Here is a 25,512-nt window from a genome sequence, read left to right as displayed (position 1 = left end):
TAACTGAGAGCTTCTCTATGATTTTAAAAAAATTATTACAGATGGAGTTCTGGTAGCTTATACTGACAACCGATTTTTTATTATTTTTTTTAAAAAAGACATTTCAGATCAGATTACTTACTTAAAAATTTAAGACTCTTAATTTACATTGTAATAATTTATAGTGTTTTAAAATCTTCTTTCTTAATGTTAAATCATTTATTTGATCAACTCCACAACATCTGTATTAATATTTGAAAGAATTGTAACAGGAGTAAATACATTCAGGAATGGTTCAGGTTAGTCAGGTTTCTCAGTAATTCTAAATAAATGTTTCTGATATCTAGAAATAAGCTTCAGTAGCAAAGCTGGGCTCCAGGACGTTACACAGGGCTGGAACAGAGTGCGTTAAGCGTGCTCAGAAATCAACTCGGGAGTTTATACCTGGTGCCCCAGCTGAGCTTATTTTCAAAGCAGTAGTTTCAGCTACAAAAGGCTTGTTTTATTTTGGTTTGAATTTCAAGAATATAAAGCAGATTAGGTATTTCTTCAAACTTAATTGCATCAAACGATATTCCAATTTGTGGATGAAAAGCAGTCTAATTACTGTGTAATTAATGATCTTAATTTAGCTGTAGGATGATGGAATCAAACTGGTACTATTTTTAGCGTGTCGTTTTGGAAATATATGAATGGGAATGGTTTGGGGAGGTTTGAGTTTGTCAGCTTATCTTATTTGTCATTGCAATCCTAAGTCAAAGTGTCCTAAAAAGAAGACTGGCCAGTGTGCTGCCTGAGTTACGTGTAGCTTGTGAGCATCTCTCCTGTGGCCATCGTATTTGGGATGCGTCACATGACTGCCAGTGGGACTGTGCTGCCTTTAGAGGCTGCTGGATACTTTGAATACCCCACTTCGTAGGTATGTTACCTAACCCTGTGGGAGTTGCCAGTGATGGGCACATATTTGGATCCCGGTAGAACCCAACCCAAGCCCTTTTTGCAGGAGTGGTGGTGCCCCAGGGAGTCTGTTCTCACCTCTCTCCTGCAAACTACTCCCGGACCTTCTGCTTTGGTTCCCCAAGGTGTATGGTGTATAGCGAAAAAGACTGGCTGCTGTTACCCCTTGAGAAGTTTTTAACTTCTGGTAGTTTTAAGCACTTGTTTTTGTTGTATCAGTCTATGTTTTTGCTGAATTTATAGATTGTGTGAGATTGCTGCTGACTGCAGAAGCGCAAGTGGATGCTGCTGATAAAAATGGCTTTACACCCTTGTGTTCAGCAGTTGCTCAGGGACATGTCAAGTAAGTGAAGTCTTAAGATTTTGCCTGTCAACTATTACAGAATTTTATATTCTCTTTACATTATATTATATACTTTTTTCATTACATTACTTTTGCATTCTTAGGTCCAAATGCATTTAGCTGTCATTTATTGAAAGCAGCTACTAAAACTCATATTCATATGCCATTCTGGTTTTAATTTTTTTCATTTGTTTTGTTTCCCATTGCAGCTCTTCAGGTTGCTGAACACACATGTATTCTTAGTAATCACAGTATGATACTGGTCTATGTGGGCATCATACCTTTGAATTTCTTAATTTTCTTCATATTATCAACCATGATACAGGATTAACAGAGGAAGGAGGAAAAATTTTTTTTGCACTGATTTTTTTGAAGCATAGAAAACTATCATGTTCAGTGACAAAAGAACATTTGTCTGAACATTCTCCTGAGTGATATAGAATGGGATACTTTAAACAACAAAACATTTTTTAAGGTTTAAGTAGATTTGAAAAACAGAAAATTATGAGTCAAAGGATATTTCTAGAACATTTTCTCAAAATGTAGTTAAAGTAATTTCCTTTTACTTTTGAAGCTTCTAACATTATAAAGATTGGTGGTTTTTGACAGCATGATTAGAAAATACTTTATTCTTTTTTATTCTGAGAACCAGTACAGAACAGTTCACCTAGATGATTGATTTTTTTCCTCCCTTTTCCTCTTTTCGTCAGAAGAGCTGAAGGCTGATGATGTGTTTCTGCTCTGCAGCTTTGCTGTGTACCGTAAAACCATAGGAAACAGAGCTGAAAGTTGGCAACAACCATTAGATAACCTCTTCCAGAGCATCCTTACCTAGATAAAATGATTTTGCAAATGCAGAAAGTCTTCAACAGCATGACTAGGAATCTGTACTACAGACTTTACCTTTATTTTATGTTATCTTTGGGTTTGATTATCTTTTAATTTTTTTATTCTTTTAATGCTGCATTTTAGTATTTTTACTCTGATACAGTAACATATAGGGCTCAGTCTTTGAATGTTATCATACTGTGATAGGCCCTGACCCAATGAGGAAGAGCGGGATCCCTGTCCTTCTCATGGTCTTCCATGAGTATATAAGGATCATCAAAAATTTTTGCCACTTCTTGGAAGACTTCAAGCTTATCAGCCAACGGGCATCTTTTACTGGAAGTCTTAATCCAGAGGTAGCAGATTCCCACTAAGTGTTTTCAGCACAAAAATAAACATATAAGTCAAATGTTTTGCTGTTTTACCTAAAATCTGTAAAAAGTACATGTGACTTGACAAGGCAAACCAAAAACATACTCTTCATATTCTTCTGCTAACATAAGTATCTTGGACTTTGTTTAAATAGGCAGCTGTTTATTTCTCTGACTTACCCTCACGGTACTTTGCTATATATCATCTGCTGTGTTATGATGTTGCAGACTTTATATTCTTTTTCCCTTAGAGTTACTTATGTAGTATGATATCCTTAAACACTTTTCATGCTTTCACTTTTTTTAGCTACTAAACAAAACCTGAATTTTAAAAGGGAGCATGGAATAATAGCGAGGTCGACAAAAAATAGGTAGGATACAACGAATGCTTCAGGATCTTTGATTTCTTGATCACTTCAAAGTTCTGGCTCAGAAAATTTCTTATAGGCAGAATTTGGGCAGTAGTACAGTCTGTCCCCTTTCAAGCATTGTGTGGCGTAGTCTGTGTTGTACTACAGCACTGAGAATCTGGCGTTAATGAGCACTAAACTATCAATTACCCAGTACTTGTATGCACTAGATTTGCTAGCCAGTCCCCTGTGACGTGTTCATTAATTTTATTCCTGATCTGAGACAATACTGTTGTTCCAGCCCTAGTTACATAGTCAGAAGGAAAAAAAAAAAAAAAGTATAGTTTTTTGAGACTCTTCAGTAATACCACCAATTCAGAAAATGCTCTTAGGAGAAACTTTCAAAGCAAAAAAGGCCAGGCTGGGTTGACCTTACCTGATCTTGAGGTCGAAAGTCAATATAGTATTTCGGGGATCATTAAATACAATGCAAAACAACAAAGCAGGTATTTTTAACATAGCGGACTTAAAACTCAGTCTGACTTGCTCTATGGAGTTGTCTTGTTATGAGCCCATCTTAAGATGATTTTTGTGACTGTATGGTTAGGGTACATGTTCGACATTTGATAAGGTAGAGCATTACTTTTATTCGTATTTTTTCTGTTGATTTGATCATTTTCAGAAAGCACAGCTGAGTAATTCATATTAGTGTTATCTGTTTTACTGTCTTCTAAAACTGCATTTTATCTTGAACTTCATTGATTGTCTAACAAAAAAAAAGCTTACCGAATATTTTTTTTTAAAAAAAATACTTGTGATTTTTTTAATTTGTGATTTCTTATATACTTACATATACCTTTACATTGTTTTAAATATTTAGTCATCCTCTTTGTTATAGTATGATCTCCTAACCAGTAGTTATTTGGCATTACATTAATTGCTTTGAGGCTTCCTTGTTGATATCCTTCTATTTTTATGGGCTGATAAATATTGAGCCAGAGAGATAAGGAATTATCTTTGCAGCACTTGTTTGAACTGCAGAGGTAATAGACTGGCATCAAGATTTTTCTAAAGTCTTTAGAGTCGTTGAAAAGCCAGGTTTGGGAAGGGAGAGGGGGCCAACCCTGGCACAAGAACTGGAAAGAAAACTGGATCTACTGCAGGAAGTACAGGATCTTGGATCCATGTAATGGATCCAATAAATGCCGGTCTCTAGTGAGTCACTCTGCAGCGCTCTGCCTCATCTTCTGTCCTCCCTAATGCAGCAGCTGTTACCAGCACAACCCAAGCCATCCTTCTGGAGCAGCCTCCGTTCAGGGATGTGAGCGGTAGGTAGTGGCATAGCTGGTTTGCTGTCCCCACCAGGTTACTCCCCTAGACCGGTGTCCCTTTTGTTGATATCTAAAGCTAGCTTTCGTCCTTTTTTTTCCCTTTTCTTTTTAAAACTATTTTAAATATCAGAAAAATCAATGATCAGTCATTGAAAATCAATGTTCCTTTTTTTCTCAGCTGAAGGTTTTTCTTAAGCAGCTGCCATCAGGTTTTTATTAGCCTTCTGAAATTAAATTTTTTACATTCACAGTTTTTAAATGCAGCTATGGTAGTTTAAGTCTTATGGGTTTAAAGTAACCTGATTTTCTGTGGTTATACCTGTGTGTGAAATTATACCTTATACTATGGCATGGATAAAATCACAGGTAGATCTGTGTCTATCAAATCAGTACTTTATAAAAAAAAATACATTTAAATGGTGTAAGTTATAAAGAGGTTTTGGATGTTTAACAGAAGGTGATTTTACTACCTTATTGTTTGCTGTAGGTGTGCAGAATTATTAATCATGTATCAGGCTGATATTAACCATGCTGCTGAAAGAGGACAGACACCTTTGTACCTGGCCTGTAAAAATGGAAATAGCAATTGTATTAAGCTATTGTTGGAAGGTGGAGCAGATCGAACAGTCAAAACCAGTGTAAGTTAAAATAATTTGTAAAGTTAAAGTGCCTTGTGTAGTACTGAATAACTGCAAACAGGTAGGAGATATTTACATTAAACATTTATTTAAAGTTTTCTTCAAAGCTGCAATAAACCATGTAATTTGAAATAATATTTTGTTCTTTTCATTATAGTTTCTGGTTTTTTTAAAGCTGTGTATTGTCTAAAAATCTCTGAAATTATGTGACTTTGATATAATTTTAAATATTTCAGATTCCACCTGCAGTTTGCTGCAGACTTTTCTTCAGCACTGGATTTGCAAAGCAGGACTCTTCTGTTTTGACTTATTTTTAAGGTGGAGAAGTGGAGATAGGGAATGTTAGGGTGCTTTATTGTTGTCCTTGAGTGGATCCCCACCCCCAAATTTGTCAGCCAGTATTTTAAAGTCTCGCATATCATAAATGGGAGAATATGGGGCAGAAAAATTATCTACAGGAGAAAAGGAGGAGGACTGCCTCAAAATGAACATCTAGGCGTTGCCTTTTTCAGGTGCTTTCCTGAAGTTTTTCTTAAGACTTTGATGCAAATATGACAATAACTGTTGGTTGTAGGCTTTCCAGAAACACAGCACAATGACTATTAGCTTCACAGTACATTCTGCTCCTCTCTTATAGTGAAATTTTTTGATTCATTTATTTTGGATTTGGAACGTAAATATATTTGACTTAAATGAGAGAAAGTTATGATGTCAAAACCATGAAAATACCTGACTGCTAAATCGATTAATGCAACATGAAACAAATTATTGATAGAATCCATGGTAGTTTGGTGCATGATAAGAAAACGGTTTATTAACAGCATGTAAGTTCTATATCACTTAGACTCTCCCAAAAATTATTGAAGTCTCTGTTGGACTGTCCTTGGAGCAAGCTGTAAAATTTTCTTTCTGTTACATTTTCTTCCCTCTCTTTCTTCCACCTCAGACACATATGAGCAACTCTGTTTTCCCAAAGGATTATTATATCACTCTTGCTTAACTTTTTAATTTCCAGGCAAAGCTTTCCATTCAGATTCATTGCTGATGTAAGTTCTGCAAACATTTTTCTATGCATTTGGTTGGAGTTTGCTTTCTGATTTTTTTTTTTTTTAGGATGGCTGGTCACCAATTCACGCAGCAGTGGATTCTGGTAATGTTGACAGTCTCAAGCTCCTTATGTACTATGGAAAGCCAAACAATGGGAACCCTTTGACTGATGCAGAGACTAATTTAGACTACTTTGATTTGGAGAAGCGAGAAGACAACTATGGCAGTAGCATAAAGCCTGTTATTTCTGCAGATCTCATCAACCATGCTGACAAAGAGGGTTGGACTGCTGCCCACATAGCAGCATCAAAAGGCTTTAAGGTCAGTCTGTGTGAACAAGTTACAGTAACCTGATAGAATTTAGGCAAGATAATCCTTTCTTATCTTTGAAGAACTAAAACTTAGATGTCAAATATAAGTTTGTTATCTAGTTTATTGTCACAATTGATTTAACAGAGAGAGAGAGGTATTTCTAGTGGACGATTCACCCTAGAAGTTAGGTGTCAAATGGAGTGAAGTGTCATATTTAGGTGTCTATTTCTTTTGGGATAACAATAAAAAGACAAAACATGATTACCTGAGATTCAGTTTTTCAAAGTTAAGGCAAGGTGAATCCTATCCTAAATGCCAATTCATTGGGTGTCATGTACTTATTAGTGGAATATAGTTTCTTGTTACAGTTAGAGACGATTTAGCTATAAACGATTTTTCCAGAGGGAAGGAGGGAAGAGAAAGAAATTTAAGGATTAGATTTGTGCCATAACACATTGTTCGATTTGTTGTTTTGGGCAGCCTTTTTAGAGGCAGCAAGTAAGTTTTTTGGGGGGTGGGATAACTGATGACATGGTGAATGACCTGACAGGTCTTACTGATAATAAACATGAAGATTTCTGGAAAATGAATGTTACTTGAAGTATTTGATATCAGGAGCTTTAAACTTCTAACACTGACTGTTTAAAGGATTATTATTTTTTTAATGACAGCTGTCAGTCACATCTTAACTGTGAAACTTTTACCCGGGGAGAAAATAGGGGATACTAAACCCAGAAGAGAGTGAATTCTAGGAAAATATAGTCCAAGACTATGAAAATCAGCTTGTGATTGCATGCTTAATTCAATATCTATTATTATATTTGCTTTTTTTCCTGATAAATTTACTATGATAAATTCAAAATATACACAAATTTAAGATTCAGTTTATTAAACTATGTTTTTTAGAGACTAGCCACCGATCACTCAGCATTTTGCATTACAGAGTCAGGATTCCATGACCAATGTCTGTTAGGCAGGAATAGACTCTTATTTCAGTATCCACTCATCTAATTTGAGATGGAGTTTAAGGTATTTGTTATAGTCTGCAAATACCTAAATAGCATGCAGTATGTTGATTCTTTCTGCAATAATATAATCCTCAGGACATTGGAAGCTAGCTTTTATTTACTAAGAGGGGCTTCAGCTAGTTGTTCTCTCTGAAGGCTCTGACGCTGGAAGTCTTCAGACATACCTATCGTGAATAGCTCAGTTTTGAGTCTCTGAGCACATTCCAAGTCAACTGTTCAATAATGTCTCTGTCGAGGGTTGAAGTTATTCTTTTAGGTGATGAAGGCAATATACAGCTGGCAGTCAGATTCCTGGTTTCAGTGCTGCAGAGATTTTATACAATTGTATTTGATTAAGATGCATTTATTGACTTGAGATGTTTGAGATATGAAAAAGCTAAAGAAAGCTTAATAGCCATCTTCAAGTACTGTTAATACTTCATTCTCTAATCCTTTATCTGCACTGCATGTCATTCATGACACTATATAATAGTCACATATAAACAGTGCTGGCACTTTCACCCTTCTCTGAGATTGGTAGGTGCCATTCTTTACACATGAATTAAGCTGTGGCATCTTGGCTGCTGTTTCATAGGCAACAGAACCAACAAAACTTCCCATTTTGCTAAGGGAATAAGCCTCATTTCTTTGTTCTCTTCTACTTGTTTCTTCCCTCTTCTCACTTTCAGCCTCACGGTTCGGTCCTTTGCCTTCTGCTGGCTTTGCCATTCATTGCACCCATTTGAGAGACAAGAGTTAACTTACTAACCTGGCAAGAAACTATGCTCCTTTTTTTTTTCTGGTCTATTTTCTTCTGGCAAAGTTAGTGAGCTAATTGATTTTTAAGAGTTTCTTACAAGTGCTGGAGCCACAATCTGGTAAAATTTCATCTCGCAGGGAAATACAGCTTGAATGACTGATATGTTTATGAAAGGCGTTAAAAGAGTATCAGATATACTGACAAAAGTTTTTCTGTTAGAACAGCTACAAAATTGAAACCAGTAGCCAAACCTGCAACAAGCCACTGTGCTGAGTCCAAATACTTAATAGCTGCTTCTCTGTGTTTTCAGGGTTTCGTTTCTCTACTATCTAAACCTCAGAGGTTTTCAATACAGTATTAACTAATGTAATTTTTGGTGGTGTCTAATTCTAATATGGCTATCTGTCCTTGAAAGGCATGTTTGAGGATGACAAAGGTTTCGTGAAGGCCACCTGTATTGTTGCTCCATCGGTCTTCTGATCACTGATCAATCAATGTTTGAATGTAATTTTGTGAGGGCATTTTTTTTTCCCCTGCTAGTTTGGAAGGATCTATAAAATTGGATTTTTTTATGTTACAGTATGATTGTACCAATACAAATGTATCTGCTAGTAGCTTCTTTTTAATGAATTTTAATGATTTTTTGCTTTTCTTGAGCTTTTGTTGACTTTTTTAAAGTCTTTGAATTTTAAGAGGACATCATGTTGGCATCCACAAAATGTTTGTCTTCTGAGTTTAATAGAAAAGCATTTTTATTTCTATGCATTGTTACTATGCTTGCACAAATTCAGATTTACCTGCCAAAGAAGAGGCTTGCAAGGTGATTTTGAAATTAGTGTTTTTCTTTTGCTGTGTCCCATTCAGATGTCAGGCACAATGGGAACTTGTACTTGGTGAATTGCAAAGTTAAAATTGATTTTATGGATTGCCATCTGAATAGATTCATTAATGAGTCTGTGTTAAGTTTTAGAATTGCTTTTCTAGTGTTGACTGAACATTGAAGCCAAGATGTTCAAAACAGGATGCGTAGCTGGGCATGTTTCCTTACATGAATACCTAAACTAGTGGGCAGATGTTAAGAATTTCTCAATTCAACTGATCAGCACTTGAGGCTTGAAGACTGTAGAAGCCTGGCAGCATATGTTCTGCTTTTTCAGAATCTTGATTTGAGACTTTCAAGTGTGCTATAAAACATTTTTACTTCTGGTTTTCAACTCTGTGAGGAACATCATTTGGATGCTTATATATGAAAACTCCATAGCTGACTATCTTTGGAAATACATGTGTAAGAATTTCATTTAGTAGTCTAACTGCATATTGATAGAACACTTTAATGCAGCAAATGTACAAGTAAATAATGCAGTTCTTACTTTGCAGAACTGTCTAGAAATCCTTTGTAGCCATGGTGGACTAGAGGCTGAGAGAAAAGATAAGTGTAATCGAACATTGCATGATGTTGCTACTGATGATTGCAAACATCTCCTAGAAAACTTAAGTAAGTAAATGCTATCAGCACTATATCAAAATGCTTTTAGTAAAGAGCTTATGGGACAAAAGTGAGAAATATGAAAATGGCAGTCGTCACTTTTTTGGCACCACAAAAGCCAAACAAGTTTCTACTCTCCAGATTTTGTAAGAGTGTATGACAAAATTTTGTTGGAGGTTATTAAATGACTTAGGTCTTTCTTTTTAAACCATTTGAAAAGATGGTGTATATTGTACATGTGAAAACATCTATATTCTCCTAAAATTTCTGAGTTTAATATTAGTAATTACTTTTTCCAGAGCTATAATCCTCCTCTTATCTTTTCTTCAAATTCTTGCAGAACAATCACTTGATGGTGGATAGTTGTCAAATTTCCTTAGGCCAAGGCAATCATCTATTCCTGTCTGAATCTCTTTTTAGAGCATAGTTTTATTTGTAATTTGTTTCTTGTTGAGGGAATTGCTTTTTTTATTCTTCAAAAAAAGTCTTACAGACAACATGAAAGAACTTCTTTTTTCCAACATTTATAACTTCTGTTAGAAGGTTGTTCTTCTGTTGGAACCTGCCATCTTCCTTCTCTAAGTTTTCTCAAAAATCAGTAAACCAGGCTGAACTGTGTATTTCTTGAGTTAGAACTTGCAAGTTCTGTGCTTTCTGTTTCTCTGCATACTCAGAAGTATTTCTTTGTAGATTTGGACGCTTCATATTTATTCACTTTTTTTGGTGTTTGTGTTGCGGGTAGTCAAGGTCATTGATTATCAACAAATTAGGGAAGCTTTGTGTGTGCTGCTTCTGATTTTCCTCTTCAGCTAGCAGGGTATCTATGTTCTTATCATTTTACTGTTGGTGCAGAGAGGAACACAACTCACTTTCTATTAGAAATTCCTCTGGGGTCTACTTCTTTATCAGACTGAAGCCAGTTACTGATGGCTGAATCTGTAGCCTGTTAAATTGATGCTTGTAGTATTTTCATCAGTCTTTGTACCTTGTTTCTCTGATCAGGCTTATCATGAATTCGGCTGCTTTTGTCAGGTCAGGTCAGAGCCTTTGGACTCCTTTTCTCTTCTGTTTCATTTGTTAAGCCTGTAGATAACATCAATGCCATCATAATTAATTCTTCACCCCCGCCAATATCTGATCTGTGGAAGCTTGGAAACAAGAGTTTGATCTGGGTATACACCGTAACAAGGCAAGGCTGCGCTGGGGTAAGCTGCGTATGTACTATCCTCTACCTTCCTCACAGTCCAGGAAGGTTTCTGCTGTAGGGTGTTCCATGCATGTAGGACAGGAGGATGTCCTCCAGCAGATCTGAGCCATGACTGCCAGCTGTGCTGTAGAGGTCACATGCGCTGAAACTGAGGCATATGCTGTACCTCTGTCCTAGGGGCCTGATTCCGTGTAGAGAACTCTGTATTTCTTACAGTCATTGCTCATTTCCCTGAGGTCCAGCCTTCAGAAGGGCAAGCCTCTGATACATTGCTCACAATCCCACATCTGAAGGATGCCTTTGAGTAATCTTTTCCCTATGGTAGGCTACTGGATTTAAAACAGCCTTTTTTCTGACATTAGAAAAGATTCATTGGTTTCTATCAGCTTAAGATTTAGCTTCTGAACTCAAAAGCAAAACTAAAATCATGTTGCAAGATTTCATAATCTGATTTTTATTTTTTTTTGTGGTGCACTTATTTTTAATTTCAGGGATAATTTCCAAAAAGTATTGTTTTGGCATTAGTTAGAAGGCAGTTTCATTTTCACCTTGAGTCATCTAAATGTTTTATATTAGACTGCTGCTTCTGTTGAGTTGTATTCCATTTTTCAGAGCAAGATTTAAAATATAATCATTAAATTAATTTTGTTTCTAGAATATGCATAGAAATTTCCTACTTTCTTTTTTATATATTTTGTCAGTTTATTCTATAGCAAATCAAAGATAGACTTCCAAGTGACTTTTCTGTCTTGGCTCTTAGGTTTTTACTTAAAGACATTTGATTCAGCTAACTGTGTTTTCCATTTGTGCACAAAAGCCAGAAAATTCCTTTCTGCATTGACAATAAAAATGTGCACAACCACAATAATCTAAATCATTAAGACACAACCTACCATCTGTCTTAATTTATAAAAAATTAGTCTGTAAAGAGGAAATAAAAGATTAAGTAAGTTTTCTCTTGTTTCCTGTTATTTAAGCGTAATAATAATTTTTTTGTAAAGTAAAAAAAGAAATGTTGTTATTTGTTTTTCATCACAGCTTTGATTTTTTTAGTGGTCTGTGCTGCTTTTTAACATTTGCTTTTCTGTAGTGGGAGTTATTTTGTAGCTTTCCTTTGCAATATTGAATGTTATTGGTCTTTAATAAATGGATTTTTTTTAATTGAGTTTTACAGATTTTCTCATTCTTTATTTCTGTTTTTCAACAGATGCTCTCAATGTACCTGTAAGGATTTCAGTCAGTGGCATTGAACCAGCCCACTGTGGTACAGAGGAATTTGATACAGAAAACACAATATGTGCTTTAAATATCCGCAAACAAACATCATGGGATGATTTTTCAAAAGCAGTGAGTCAGGCAGTGACAAACCACTTCCAAGCAATTGCTTCTGATGGATGGAGGAGCCTAGAAGAGCTGTCATTTAATAGTGCTGCAGAATCCAACATTGGCCTCAGTGCAAGCAGTATATTATCTGTCAAACTAGGTATCAATATTGGTGTAATAAGAAAAGCAAAAATTTGGGGTTTTCTTGAATTGCTGAAATCTTGTAAGTGAGATTAAAAATATCTTTAGATTTCTGGATCTTTTAAAGCTTAGACTAAGAAAGACCAGTACTAGCTATGAAACTCTGAACAGCGCTGGCATGAAAGCATTCTTTACTTTTAGCTATGTGTATGGTACAATTCATTAAGCACTGTAATATCATATTGGGGACCATGAGGCCCTATGTTAATTAGTCTTTTACTCAATTTAGTACTCCAGAGGAGACATCTGTATTACAGGTGAAACAAAACAATTTAAAGCCCACACTATGTCTTTACAGACATCCAGAATGTACAGTAAATCCAGACCATAAATCATTAGCATAGGTAGAACAGAACTGCTCCTGTTTTATGTAACTTCACTTATCAAAAATGATGAGAAATTGGCCAAAATGCAGTGGTGGTAGTAACAGTTGCATAGGATTCTGAAAATTCATGTGCTTCATCTTAAATCCCCTTCCACCTGTCCACCACCCCAAAAAAGCCCTATTCAAATCAGAGTGGGCAAGTAACCTTATTTTACTTTATTTTACATGTAAAGATGTAAAGACAGGCTAGCTATTAAATCTGTGTCTCAGTTGGCAGGAAGCATTAGTATCCTCAGTCATGTATCAAATAATAGTACGATTTAGTACATGGGACTGGTCTGTTTGTCAAATTTGTCAGTATATGCACAAAATCTTTGTAAGCAAGTGAATATGCTTGAGCATAGGACACAATATATATATACAGGAACCATCTCTCTCATTTTTTCTTCTTAACAGGAAACATTTCGTGGTCAACAGGTCAGATTTTTTCCCAGCCACCATGGGACTTTTTGAAGAACAACAGAGCTGAGCATATCACAGTGTTTTTGTTTGGTAATTTTCAATTTATATTTTTTAGGTTTGAATGTTAAGTCGCACCATGTATATATAACACATAATTTGAGAATCATTTGCTACTGGTTTTGTTCTTCAGTGTTGCTTCATCCTCAGATCATATCAAATTAATATATCCAGTTATTTTTTTTAACTAGATTTGAAAGGGTCTACAACATTTAGAAAATATGCTGGCACATAAAAGCCCTACTACCTTTTCCAATTAAATAGTAGTATCCATTTTACTTATGTCATGGATACCTGTGAATCTGTGTTGGTAGATAAACGCCTTTCATTTCTTCACCATTTTAATTGGCATAGCCTGTAATTTTAGGAGATCGCTGTAGGATATTGCATGAAAAGCATATGTATCCATCATACATGCTTATAAACATGAGAGATTTAGAAAAGTTATTTGTGTATCTTTTTTTAAAGGACCTCAAGAAGGCTGCCTAAATAGTGTGACTTACGCATCTATGATACATCTTCAGACACTTCAGAATTACCTCCGCCTGGTAGGTACTAAGCTACTTTCTCTCTGCATGCTGTTTATAGATGAAAATACTTCTGTAATAGCATTGACTAAAAAAAATTATCTTCTACGCTGTGAAAGAATGTCAAGACTTCTAAAAAATGGAACAGGATGAAAGCTGTTATTTTAAAGATAAAGTTCCCACTAGATCGTATCCCAAGAATTTAAGTCACATGAGGGCATTAACTTCCTTCTTTAAAAAGCTGCCACCTGATTAACTGAACTGCTTAAGAAAATATATTAAAAGCTCTGTTATGTCTTAGTTCTTTCCAAATTTCTTTCTAAAGTTATTTCATTCCACTTTTTGAGGGGAAAGTAAATCAGAATTATTTGAGGTATGATTTTTATTATTAGCTTATATATCTCTATCTGTGCTGTAACTCTTACAATTTATTTAATACCTCGTAATGTAAGGATAGTTGGGTAATATGAGTTAACTTTCATACATAATTTGTTTTAACATTACTAATCAAATCAGCATTAGTTTAAAATTGCATAATTTCTGCTGTGTCCTTGCTGTTGTGGTTTTGTTTTATGTTTTTATAACATGTTTTGTGTTGTTATAAGAACAGCTACATGCCATAGGTTTCTGCTGTATTCAACAATAGTGCACAACGATATGAGTGTGTTCTCTTACTGACTTTTTAGTGCTAATGTAATTTTACAGTTAAGACAGATGATTTTTATTCTGCTGTATTGAGAACATGATCCCATTTCAACTGGAAATAAAGTCCTTAAACTACATCCTTAGCAGTGATTTAAACTAGTCTGATGATTTTAAAATCATTCTGGTTTTTCAGTTTTAATTCAAAATCAAGAAAATATTTGTGACTCCTCAACTCATCCTTCCTACATTACTTTTTCATTTTTTAGTGATTGTTATAATGACAAAATATTTTTTCATGTAGTTTTACAAGGTAGGATATAAATTTATCAACATAATTCCAAGATACTGTATGCAAATATCGCCTATTGTGAAACTGCTATAGTAAGGATTATTCAGCTCCTGTAGTGCAAAACAAATAACTTTGTCTGTTAGGTGCTGATTGTCTCATCTAGGTTAAAAAAAATAATACAAGTCTGAACTTTCAAGAATCATTTATTGTCTGTCTGTAGGTTGAACAGTACCGTAATGTCATTTTCCATGGTCCAGAAGGAAGTTTGCAAGACTATATAGCATATCAGATAGCGGCCTGCATGAAGGTATTAACACAAACGTATAAAGTAAATTAGTTCAGAAATTAGAGTTTGCACTATTTCACCAAATCTATAAATTTTCAACACAGCAAAAGCAAGTTGCTGCAGGATCCACATGTGAAATCATTAAAGTTGAAGTGGATGCTGATTTCTCCAAGGAGCAGCTTGCAGAACTGTTCATCAGTAGTGGTAAGGTTATTTCAGCAGGACTGATTTTGATGATTTGTAGGAAATGTTTTAATGGTACAAAGTAAAGAAATACATTAAAAAATTTTGCATAGTGGGTGGCATGTTTTGACAGAAGACATAGTTTTCCAGGTGCTTCGGAAATAATGGTAAGAGTCTACACTGTGGTAGAACTGTGTGTGACAGTCCAATAGGGAGCTCTATCAAAAGTTCATGCCATTTAAGTAAAATTAATAGTTCTTAATATTTTTTTCTGTCTCATTTCTTTTTCCCTTTGTTTGTGAGCCTTTAAAAGTTGATTGTTGTGCTTCAGATCTAGCACATCAGAAATGAACGTCTATTGTTGCTTTATTGTAGCTATTGTAATGGTTGTGGGTTTTTAACAAATACAGGAGAAGGGAAGCTATAACTATTTCATTTCTGGGAATAAAAGGAGCAGTAAAAGAGTTCTTTAAAAGTCAGACCACTTGCTTTTGACATATGCTTGTTTGCTAGATACTTATGTGTGGGTCTGAGCCATATTTTATCACCTGGGCAGGCACGCGAGTGCATGTGTGTGTGTGCATGTGTGCGTGTGTGTGTCGGTGTGTGCAGAACAAATTTTTCATCGAGGTGAATAACTGTAGGTGGCTTAAAGTCCTGTTACTTGGGTGCTCCACAATGAAGTATTCTCAAAGTGGTCAGCAGGCTGTATTGTGCAAATTCACGATGACTAGTTGGTAAGAGTGAAAAAAGGACAAAGTAGCCAAAGATGAATGATGGTAAAAATGGGCAAATTAAGTACAAAAGCAGAAGAATGGGGCCACATGAGTCAGTCAGAAGTGAAGGCAGTCATAAAAAGCAACAAATAGAATAGTGCTAAAAGTGAAGGAAAAAGTGGTGTTTTCTGTGGAGGGCTTCTTCTTGGGCAGGTTGGGCTGTGTTTTGCCCATATTCACGCATTCAGACTCTGATTTCTTTTATTTTGCCGTAGTGTTAAACATAGAGTAATAATATAGTACATAATATTGCTATACAATATATAAAATAAAATAGCAATAATAGTATATACTATTACACATATTACTATTACACATACAGTAATAATATAAGAGCCTGAAGGGTGATATGGTGCTTCCTTCTTTTTGGTACTGTTCAAATTAATTTTGGCTCAGATACAAGTTTTGTCCTTTGCAGGCAGTTCTCAGGTAGCTGCTTTCACCCCTTTGCAGCTTTCTTCTATTTTTTTTTTCCATTTCTGTTTCATGAGTGTTTAGGTTTTGGGGTTTTTCTGTTGATGACAACTGGCAATATAGCTTGAATCTAACCTTGGTAGCAAGACCTTGTTTGCATCCAAAAATGTTGGGCTTTTCTCTTTTATTATCATGGTCTCTTCTCCAGCTGTAGGATTTTAAGTTTACCTCTCATTCAATATGGTGATTCGCATTAAAAATAAATGTGATAAATGTCATTACTGCTTGGAATAACCTTGTGTTTCAGGAGCTTTGATTTTCACATTTCACTTTCCGTACTGAAAGAAGCTGGGCTTTAGGCGTTTGAAACTTCATCAGTTTCAATTTTACCAATGCAGTGCCTCTGGATACATTTTCATGTGCTGCCATGATGAAACTTTGAGACAGACAGAGCTTTGAGAGGATCAGCCCCTGCCTTTTTCCTTCTCAGTATGGTCAGATCAGAAACACCAAGAGGAATTTGAATCTCCTAAGCAAATGTTTTATTCAAACAAACTAGAATTACTAACTTATTAATAGAAAAACTACAGTTCAGTTAGAAGACAGCATTCAGTCTTACTACCTGCTGTGCGCTTGCAGTGTGGATCCTACTCTTCAAGTATGCTTTCGTCCTGTCGCTTTCATTGGCTTTCTTGATTGCAGTAAACTGCACAGTGCCCTCTGACAACATCCATGCTCATGAACAAAAGCAGAGCCACCCCACAGGCTCGTACAGTGGTGTGCAGAAGGGTGCTCCGTTCTGTTTGTTAGCATACTTTCCGGTGTATTTTCGTCTATGTCAGGTTGGTTTTTCTTCTCCCAGGAAATCCTGCTCACAGTTCGGAGGACAGCTGGTGTCAGTGATTATTCCCACATGTCATTTTCAGTGCCATCACACTGCTGGGGGAGAAGAAGAGACCATTTAGTCACAAGTCAGCTAGGCTTTGGTGTTTGACCTGCAGGCGAGAGTCATTCATAGTCTGGTTTGTTTACTAGCCACTGTCTCTTAGGAAAGCTGCTTCTTTTGGATGCTTTACTCTGTCAGCCACACGCTCTTAACAGTTTGTGCTTGCATTTCAGCATCATGCTGCTGGTTGCGTCTCATTTTTCTGCCTGCTTCTTGCCCCATTGCTCTGCCACGTGTCCTCTCTTAGGAGGGCACTCTCCTCCTCTCTCTGAATGGTTCCATCAGACACGGAGGAGGTACCTGTCCTCCCTGCTGTCCAGCTATATCCTCTTAGTAGAACAGGGCAGCAATATTCAGGAAATCGGAAATAAATAGCCATCACCCCCTACAGTCAGTTGCTCTAAGTTTTGCTCTATCACTCCTCATATTCCTTAATGACCATCTTTAGCACCACCTTCAAAAAGTTCTGAAACAATGCAAGGCACAATATACTCAAGACAAGTGTTTTGTTGAATATTTGTATTACAGAAGCATTCATCTGGGATTTAGTGTTAGAGGAACCCTTCCAAAGGCTGTATCTTTTTTAGGCAAGAAGATGTTAAAATCAGGAAAAATGAAGGAAAAGATATGAAATGTGAAAATAGGAGATAAAGATATATATTATTTTAATGCCTGTTAGGTTCAGATGCTACTGTTTGTGCCTCAAACTAGCTCTGATTGTTTGAGTGATTCTTAAAGATGTTGGAGGAAGTTTTGAAGAGAGGATAGTAGCAAACAAATAATTAGTTTTTTATAAACATGAAATATTCTGAATCCTTTTTTCACTACATGGTATAAAGAATACATGTTAGAAGTTTAAAATGTATTACAGCAAATGAAAGAAATGTTTTCAGAGGTCTTTGCTATCTTTCCTGTTGCATTTATTTTCAGTGTGCTGAAATCCTTCCTATATACGAAGATACTATTATAGCCGTTTCAGGAATTTATTTTGATAATAGCTTTTTTTTTTCTTATTGTACAGTATGATATTCTTCCCATCATTTGATTTTTATGCTTACAGTTTTGACCATACTATACAGTCTGTCTGCTTCTGTGAGCAAGTTAAAAGGAAAAATTAAAAAAAAATTGTAAAAAACCCTTTATTGCATTAGTAGCAGTACAAGCTGTATACATAAGTAAAAGTAAATTTTCATAAGTAGACGTTAATGGGATTTTTATCTTTCAGCTTGTCTGGTCCCAGTTAAACAGCCTCCTGTAAGCAAGACAACCATTGTGATTTTAGAAAATCTGGAGAGAGCTTCTTTATCTGAATTACTAGGAGATTTTCTGGCACCTCTTGAGAATCGGAGTTCGGAAAATCCTTGCACTATTCAAAGAGGTATTTAAAGAATTTGGGATGGAGAAATGTTTTTACTACAGTACAGTTGTATTATAATGCATGGCAGACAGGGAACAGTAGAATAATGTAATGTTTGTACATTTACAATTAAAATTGTTTTGTATTTTATTACGAAGAGTTGTTCTTAACAAAGTACAGTGTGTTTTGAGGCTAATTGATGGTGTTTTTTTCTTTCTAATTATGTCACTGCTTGCTTTTATATGAAATTGTGTCAGAGCTTTGGTTATTTCAGTAAAAAGTTTTATGGTTCATTTTTAGCAAATGGAGTTTCTGGTGCCTTTTACTTTCATGAGAACTGCTTTTTGCTGGGGACAATTGCAAAGTGTCATCTTCATGGCTCTGACCTGCTGGTTCAGCAGCATTTCCGTTGGGTTCAACTTAGGTGGGATGGGGAACCAATGCGTGGCTTGCTTCAAAGGTTTTTAAGAAGAAAAGTTATAAACAAGGTAAGAACTTGAATTGGCTTCAGTGATTTTGTTCTTCACCACATCTGTCAAATACATATGATGGTAATGTCAAAAGCTGAGCAGATAACTAGGTTGTTTCAGGAAAAAAGCTTTCGTTTCTGGGAGCTCCGTATCTGTAAATGTTGTGCTTGGCCTCTTACAGGAAGGTGTGCAGCCGTGGCTGGTCAGCATAAACACACAGGATGGCTGCAAATAATGATACTGTGGATACCTGCTTATCCACTGTATGAAAACGTCCTTCAATAATTTATTTTATCTTCTGTGTGAGTGTGATAGTAAAAATCTGTTCAGCGAACGTAAAATCCCTTTCTTGAGGAATTTATTCTATATATCCGAAATGAAATAGTTATATATCCCGTGAGTAATGTCTTATGTTTTAAGCAGCAAAAAGAGTTTTCATGATTTTCAACTTGAAGAGGAAAGAGGGGTGAAAATATATCAGTCGGGAAGTTGTTTTGAGCCAGTATGCCTGCTGAAGCTGCAAAAAAAAAGTCCAAAAGAGAGTAAGGATGGGAAGTCTGTTTTAATTTGAATAAATAAATGGAGGATTGGAAATGAAATGAAAGATGTGGGCAAAAGCAGAATTGTGGAATTTTGAAAGTTATTTGGAAGAAGAACACTCCAGTGTGATAGCAGCTATTGCAGACGTCAGGGAGTGTTAGATGTTGGGAGGGGGAGTTTGATCGAAACAGCTGCAAAGGGAAATAATCTTGGCAGCAGAATTTTGAACAGGCTTAAAAAGGGAGATTGTTCTAGGAATAGCAAAAAACTGTCAGTAGTAAAGAGTCCTGGTCTGGAACAACAGACCCACTGTCATTTCTGAGTGTTCAGCTGTATGTATCTTGGTTATCCCTGGGGATGTCATCTCCTGTACCCTGTGCCACAGTTCTCATCTATAAAAGCTTACTGATTCAAAGAGATCCTAAAGAGGAAATGTGTGGTAACTGAACGCTTCAGTTACTATAATGAGGAAATTTAAAAACATTTGTAGGTATTCTTTAATAGCAAGAACAGAAATACAGAATATAAAAAAAGAATCATGTGAAATGTATCAATGAAACTCTTAAAAGAGATTACTTCTCTACACTGGATAAAAAGCTGGCTGGGTGGCCAAGCCCAAAGAGTGGTGGTGAATGGAGTTACTTCCAGCTGGTGGCTGGTCACAGTGGTGTTCCCCAGGGCTCAGTACCGGGGCCAGGTCTGTTTAATGTCTTTATCAACGCTGTGGACAAGGAGATCGAGTGCACCCTCAGTAAATTTGCAGGTGACGCCAAGATGGGGGGGGGGGGGGGGAAGCATTGATCTCCTTGAGGGCAGGAAGGCTCTGCAGAGGGATCTGCTCAGGCTGGATCGATGGGCCAAGGCCAATTGTTGGAGGTTCAACGAAGAAAAGTAAAAGTACCGGCTCCTGCACTTGGGTCACACCAACCCCACACAGCGCTACAGGCTGGGGCAGAGCGGCTGGAAAGGGCCGGTGGGGAAGGGCCTGGGGGTGCTGGTTGACCACCCTGTTAGTCTGGAGAAGAGGAGGCTCAGGGGGGAACTTATTGCTCTCTACAGCTGCCTGAAGGGAGGTTGTAGGCAGGTGGATGTTGGGCTTTCCTCCCAGGCTACAAGTAATGGGAGAAGAGGAAACAGTCTTAAGTTGCACCAGAGGAGGTTTAGGCTGCATAGTAGGAAAAATTTCTTCACCGAAATGGTGGTCAAGCATTGGAACAGGCTGCCCAGGGAGGTGGTGGAATCATCATCCCTGGAGGTGTTTAAAAAACGCGTAGTTGCGGTGCTTAGGGACATCACTTACTGGTAGACTTGGCAGTGCTGGGTTAACAGTTGGACTTGATGATCTCGAAGGTCTTTTCCCACCTAAATGATTCTGTTACTTTTTTCAGGTGCATAGTTATTTATAAGTACTTTTTTCTATGTGAAACATTTCCTTTTTTCCCTATGCGCTTTAAATCTTTTGAGTCCCTACAGACATAGTAAGCCGGAACCATTATGAGTCATTGTCTGGTTGAAGGTATGAATGGGTTCCAAAATCCTGGCAAAGGATGGGGAGGGTAGCAATTGTCTGTAGGCAAGTAAGTGGGCTGGTTGAAGCTGTTATCTTGCAGATACGGTACGGCACTGGAATGAAGTATAGGCCAGAGGACAGTGCAATGGAAGTATGTAGCAGAATCCACCTCCATCCTCTTGAGGAGCGAGTCAGCATTCTCAAGTCTGCACTGGAGGATATCTAGTGATCTAAGCCCCTTTATAAAAGGACGGAAGCGCTTTGATCATAAATCATTCAACATCAATGAGAAGGACTGTCTTCGACTGAGCACAAGGCCAGGAAACACAGCAATGCAGGCAGTTGCCAAAGCAGTGGTATTCTGACTTGTTTGCAGACAAAGCTGAATCAAGCTTACTCTGCCAAACTGCTTTGGCTACCAGATCTTGCAGCGTTGCGTAACAGATGTCATTTTTAGGTTATTTTGTTTAAGCTTAAAAGCAATCCTTAGGCTCATAGGTTAGAGTTTAGCAATGTAGTAGGTTCCTACCTCTGACTGAATTTGAACAGAATTTCTGTAGTAATCTCATTATTTTCTCTAAAGCATATATGCAGATGGTGGCTTTTTGGAGGAAAAAAGCCGTGTGTCTTCCTGTACCTTCCCTAACTAAATAATGAATAAAAATGCCCAGTGTGCTAGTACTTTCTTATTGTTTTGATACATACATGTGCCATGTGCAAATTCAAATGCCATTGGTATGGGGCTTAAAATAGTGGATTCCAAAGTTAAAAACAAAAGGATTAATCTGTTATAACAATCTTAACGGAAAGCAAAAGCACATTTATTGTTTGAACAACAGACTATTTCAAAGATCCTTGCTCTGTATTCTGATACCTTGTTTGTGCCTTAATATTCATGTTTTCAGATGAAAAGCTCTTTTCCCCATATTTTGGACTCTTATGATATATGGGAACAGTTTAAATGTTTTTCTACATTAACTTTCTGTTCACCTGTAGATTCTGTCAAGAAGCTCTGTCTTCAGTGCTGGCAAACACTATCCCTAGTGCATCTTTTAATGCTTCCTCTAATTCAGACGGCTCCAGAGGATAATCCTAGGATTAGGATGATGAAGGCTGTAATCTGGAGTCAGATTAAATAGATATTTCTGGCACCAAATGATTTGCCTTCAACAAGACATACTAAAAAAATGTAAGTCTTAGAGGAAGGCATCTTACCTTCCTTGCTACTAAATCTAAAATCAGTAGAGAAATCCACTGAGAACGTTCCTGTTCAGTGTGATCGTATGTTCTTTATATGCCTTACTTATATCATGTATATTGTGTAGGATATGGTAGGTATCTCTTGTAATCCTAACCATAAACATCATAGAAAAAGCACTGCTGCCAAATTTGTGTCTGTTTCCCACAAGAAAGTACAGGCACGTCAATTTATTGGTACGGAGGTATCTTTTAAAATATAGTGAAGAAATAAGTTTTAATACAACAAGACTTCAATATACTCCATAAAAAGGTTTGACCAGTTTTTGACTGTTGCTGATTTTGTAATGCCAGGAAAAAGCCGCCTTGGGGTGTCAAGGAAAGTGTGTGCAGCAGAGGTCTTATGTCAAACATCTTTTCTCTCTGCAGTTCAGAGGCAAAGCGCCCCCTCCATGTGATCCCGTGTGCAAGATCATAGACTGGATTCTTGCTGTTTGGCACCAGCTGAACTCTTGCTTATCACGTCTAGGAGCACCTGAAGCACTTATGGGGCCAAAACATTTCTTCTCTTGTCCTGTGGTGCCAGGGCATGGCCAGGTGACAGTGAAGTAAGATTTCCATTTCTTGTTTGCCACTGTTCAGTGCCAACTATTGCAAACATAGTAGCTATGTTTCTCCAAAAACCCAACTGACCCAGCAACTTTGAAAGTATTTTAGTGGAAGTTGTTGAAAGTTTTAAACTTTTGTTTGATATTTAAGTACTAGAAGGGCAATTCTGAAGGACACAAGTGGGAACTGGGTGTCTAACACTGGCTGAAAGTCAGTCTTGTTCTGATCTTGCAGTTATTTTCTGACACAGAGGTTGCAAAATATTACTCGTACTGGATAATAATGCTCAACCCTTTAAAGGTTTTGTTCTTCATTTTGAGACACCCCAGTAAAGAAAGCTGTTCATTAGTGAACAGATCAAAATAAGATTCAAGAATTCTGAGCTTGAAAAGTTGGTAAAGGTTCCTTTTGAAGTTGTATACAAGGGAAATTTGGAGAATGATTTCTCACTATTTAATATCTGGTATCATTTTTAAACATACACATAATTTCACAGATGTATTAGCTTAGCAAATAGGGCAGAAATATACCTTTAGCTATACATCTAACCATATGTATATGTATAACCATTTGTCCAGTAACATAAAAGAATGATGAAAATGTTGTCTTTTCTTGCCTACAATTGCATGAACGTGTGCTTACATTCCAACTTCTCTGCAAATGCTAGCAGGTGAAACAAGAAATAATTATAGGATTTTAAAATATATTAATTTCATGCCAAGATGTTTCTTGGCTACTGTAGAAAACGTTATGAGCCCCTAATTAAGATTCAAGGATGTTCAGAATGCAAATAATAATGTTGATTTCTGGAGATGCAACGTTACCTTTATCACCTTGTTTCACAGCACTCCTGAATTGCCATTTTCTGCTCCCTCTGACTTTTTTCTCGTAATGGTTTCTGCTGACCCATCTTCCAGGGTCCTTTCCTTGCTATGTTCACTGCCTTTCTCTTCTTTCATTCTGTCTGCAGATCTAGGTACATTTCACTTGTTCATTTTCTTTTTTTTTTTTCTAAAAGGACAGATTATCTAGTATCCAGTGTTATTATCAAACTCTAAATGTGTATGTAGCATTGAGTTGAAATCTTATGGGTGCTGTGAAATAAAAAAGTAATAAATTATACCATGCATCTATCTCCTGTCTCCCTCTTGAATCATGTCTTCTGAAATGTCTTAATCATTTATTTATTGCAATGGTATTAGAGGACAGAAAACTGTTCTTTAGATACCTTGCGTTTCTGAGTTTGGATTTCTCCTAAGTGTAACTTTGACTGGATTCACAATGCTTATTGTGAGCTCAACCCCAAAATGTCTTTCATAGTATCGATATGCCATCTGACTCCTCATTTTAATGTAGGTTTTGTCCACTAATAAATGATTAAAAAGCACAGCTCCAATGAGCACTTACTGCACGCTTTTGGTTTAGCAGCGTGGTGGCTAACAGTGTGGTCATATAACTAGCAATAAATAGTTTTAATTAGCAGCTGTTGCTGTTATTTCAATCTAATTAACCGCTCCTGTCTTCTTGTCCCTCCTCTCCGCTGTGCTGTTCTGCTTTTTACATTTATTAAAGCTTCACTGAGTCAGTTCAATTCATTGAGACAGTAGGCAGCTACCTACGAACTGGGTTTGTTCTGGGTTGATGTTAACATGAGGCAAGTGGCAGCAGCAGGCAGCTGGGGAGGGAGAGAGAAGGCGAGACAGGCAATTGTTTCCTGCTGTGTGGTGTTTCGTGTAGCTTCACATTTTGGATAGTAGGGTGAATAAATTAGGACAATTTTAGTTACGTTTTTTTTCTTGATTTTGATCTATGCGTTAAAGATGATGTTCCAACAAGAAAGAGTTTCACTTTCCAGCTCTTTTCAGGGGCAGGGAGGTGCTGTACCTTTCCTGAGTATCCGCTATATCAAGGAACTGGGGACTTGATCAGGATGAGCACAAACATAAGACTGAATTTAAGCACCAGGTTGGATTTTTTACTTAGAGAGGATGGCATTGTACAGCCCATCAGTTGCTAACTGTTTGATTAGAATGGGCTCAATTAATTTTATTTCTTCAGCATTCATTTCGCACCATTTATGCTAGCAGTATTGCAAAACGCCAAAAGCTTACGTAGGCAGAAATGGAGAGGTAGAGTTCTTTATTGCTAAAATGAAAGCAATTGTTTATTTTGGTAGCTTAACTCAGCTAGCAGAAGTAGACTGTATCTATATGTAATGGTATCTACAACATTATGCTAAGAAAGCTTGAAGGAACATCACCAATATGCATTTTACATCTTATTTTAACAACTCTACTAATTATTTTTCTAATTAATGTACCTTTTCTCAAGGTTATACCAGCACTTTGTAGCATGGTTATATATCATAAAAATTCTATTTTGTGCTTCATAACTAACCAAAAATACATCTATCAAACGATTTGTACAATCAAACTTTAAAACCCAAACAAACAACAATACAAACAAACAAAAATAAAGCCAAAAATGTTGTCATAATCTTTGGGGTAATAGGATGATTTCTATGTATCAACATATCCAACAAAATGGTTCATTTAAGTCAAACACATTTTAGCTCTCAGTTTTTCTGAATGGATTTCTGTGAAGCTGAAACACAGCATTATAACCTATAATTTCTTATAGATCTTCAATATAAACCCTTTGACTCTCAGTCTTACCATCTTCCTCTTATAAGAGGGTATAAGAAAAAAAAAAAAAAAGAGATGGATTTGATCTAAATAAAGATTGTCTCAGTGTCTGTTATAGATGTGAGCTGAGCCCT

At 36.6% G+C, this 25,512-nt stretch overlaps 1 protein-coding gene across 2 annotated transcripts in view; it reads left to right on the top strand.

Moving 5' to 3' along the window:
- Positions 1 to 25,512, top strand: part of CTTNBP2 (cortactin binding protein 2) — a 93,144-nt gene that overhangs the window by 53,662 nt on the left and 13,970 nt on the right. For both annotated transcript variants that reach the window (XR_013928717.1, XM_080390993.1), the window contains exons 6-17: positions 1,180 to 1,279; positions 4,647 to 4,797; positions 5,911 to 6,165; positions 9,301 to 9,418; positions 11,824 to 12,099; positions 12,922 to 13,017; positions 13,453 to 13,532; positions 14,666 to 14,752; positions 14,836 to 14,935; positions 18,276 to 18,428; positions 18,708 to 18,895; positions 22,554 to 22,732. Coding sequence is in view for 1 of the 2 variants with exons in the window: in XM_080390993.1 (XP_080247119.1) it covers positions 1,180 to 1,279; positions 4,647 to 4,797; positions 5,911 to 6,165; positions 9,301 to 9,418; positions 11,824 to 12,099; positions 12,922 to 13,017; positions 13,453 to 13,532; positions 14,666 to 14,752; positions 14,836 to 14,935; positions 18,276 to 18,428; positions 18,708 to 18,895; positions 22,554 to 22,732 (1,783 nt within the window). In the remaining variant the exon portion in view is untranslated. The remainder of the gene's footprint in view (positions 1 to 1,179; positions 1,280 to 4,646; positions 4,798 to 5,910; positions 6,166 to 9,300; positions 9,419 to 11,823; positions 12,100 to 12,921; positions 13,018 to 13,452; positions 13,533 to 14,665; positions 14,753 to 14,835; positions 14,936 to 18,275; positions 18,429 to 18,707; positions 18,896 to 22,553; positions 22,733 to 25,512) is intronic.

This window comes from Falco punctatus (genome assembly GCF_963210335.1).
Source record: "Falco punctatus genome assembly, chromosome: 6".
Lineage (NCBI taxonomy): Eukaryota > Metazoa > Chordata > Aves > Falconiformes > Falconidae > Falco > Falco punctatus.
Note: the sequence above shows the minus strand (reverse complement) of the source record. Positions and strands in the feature narration are given on the sequence as shown.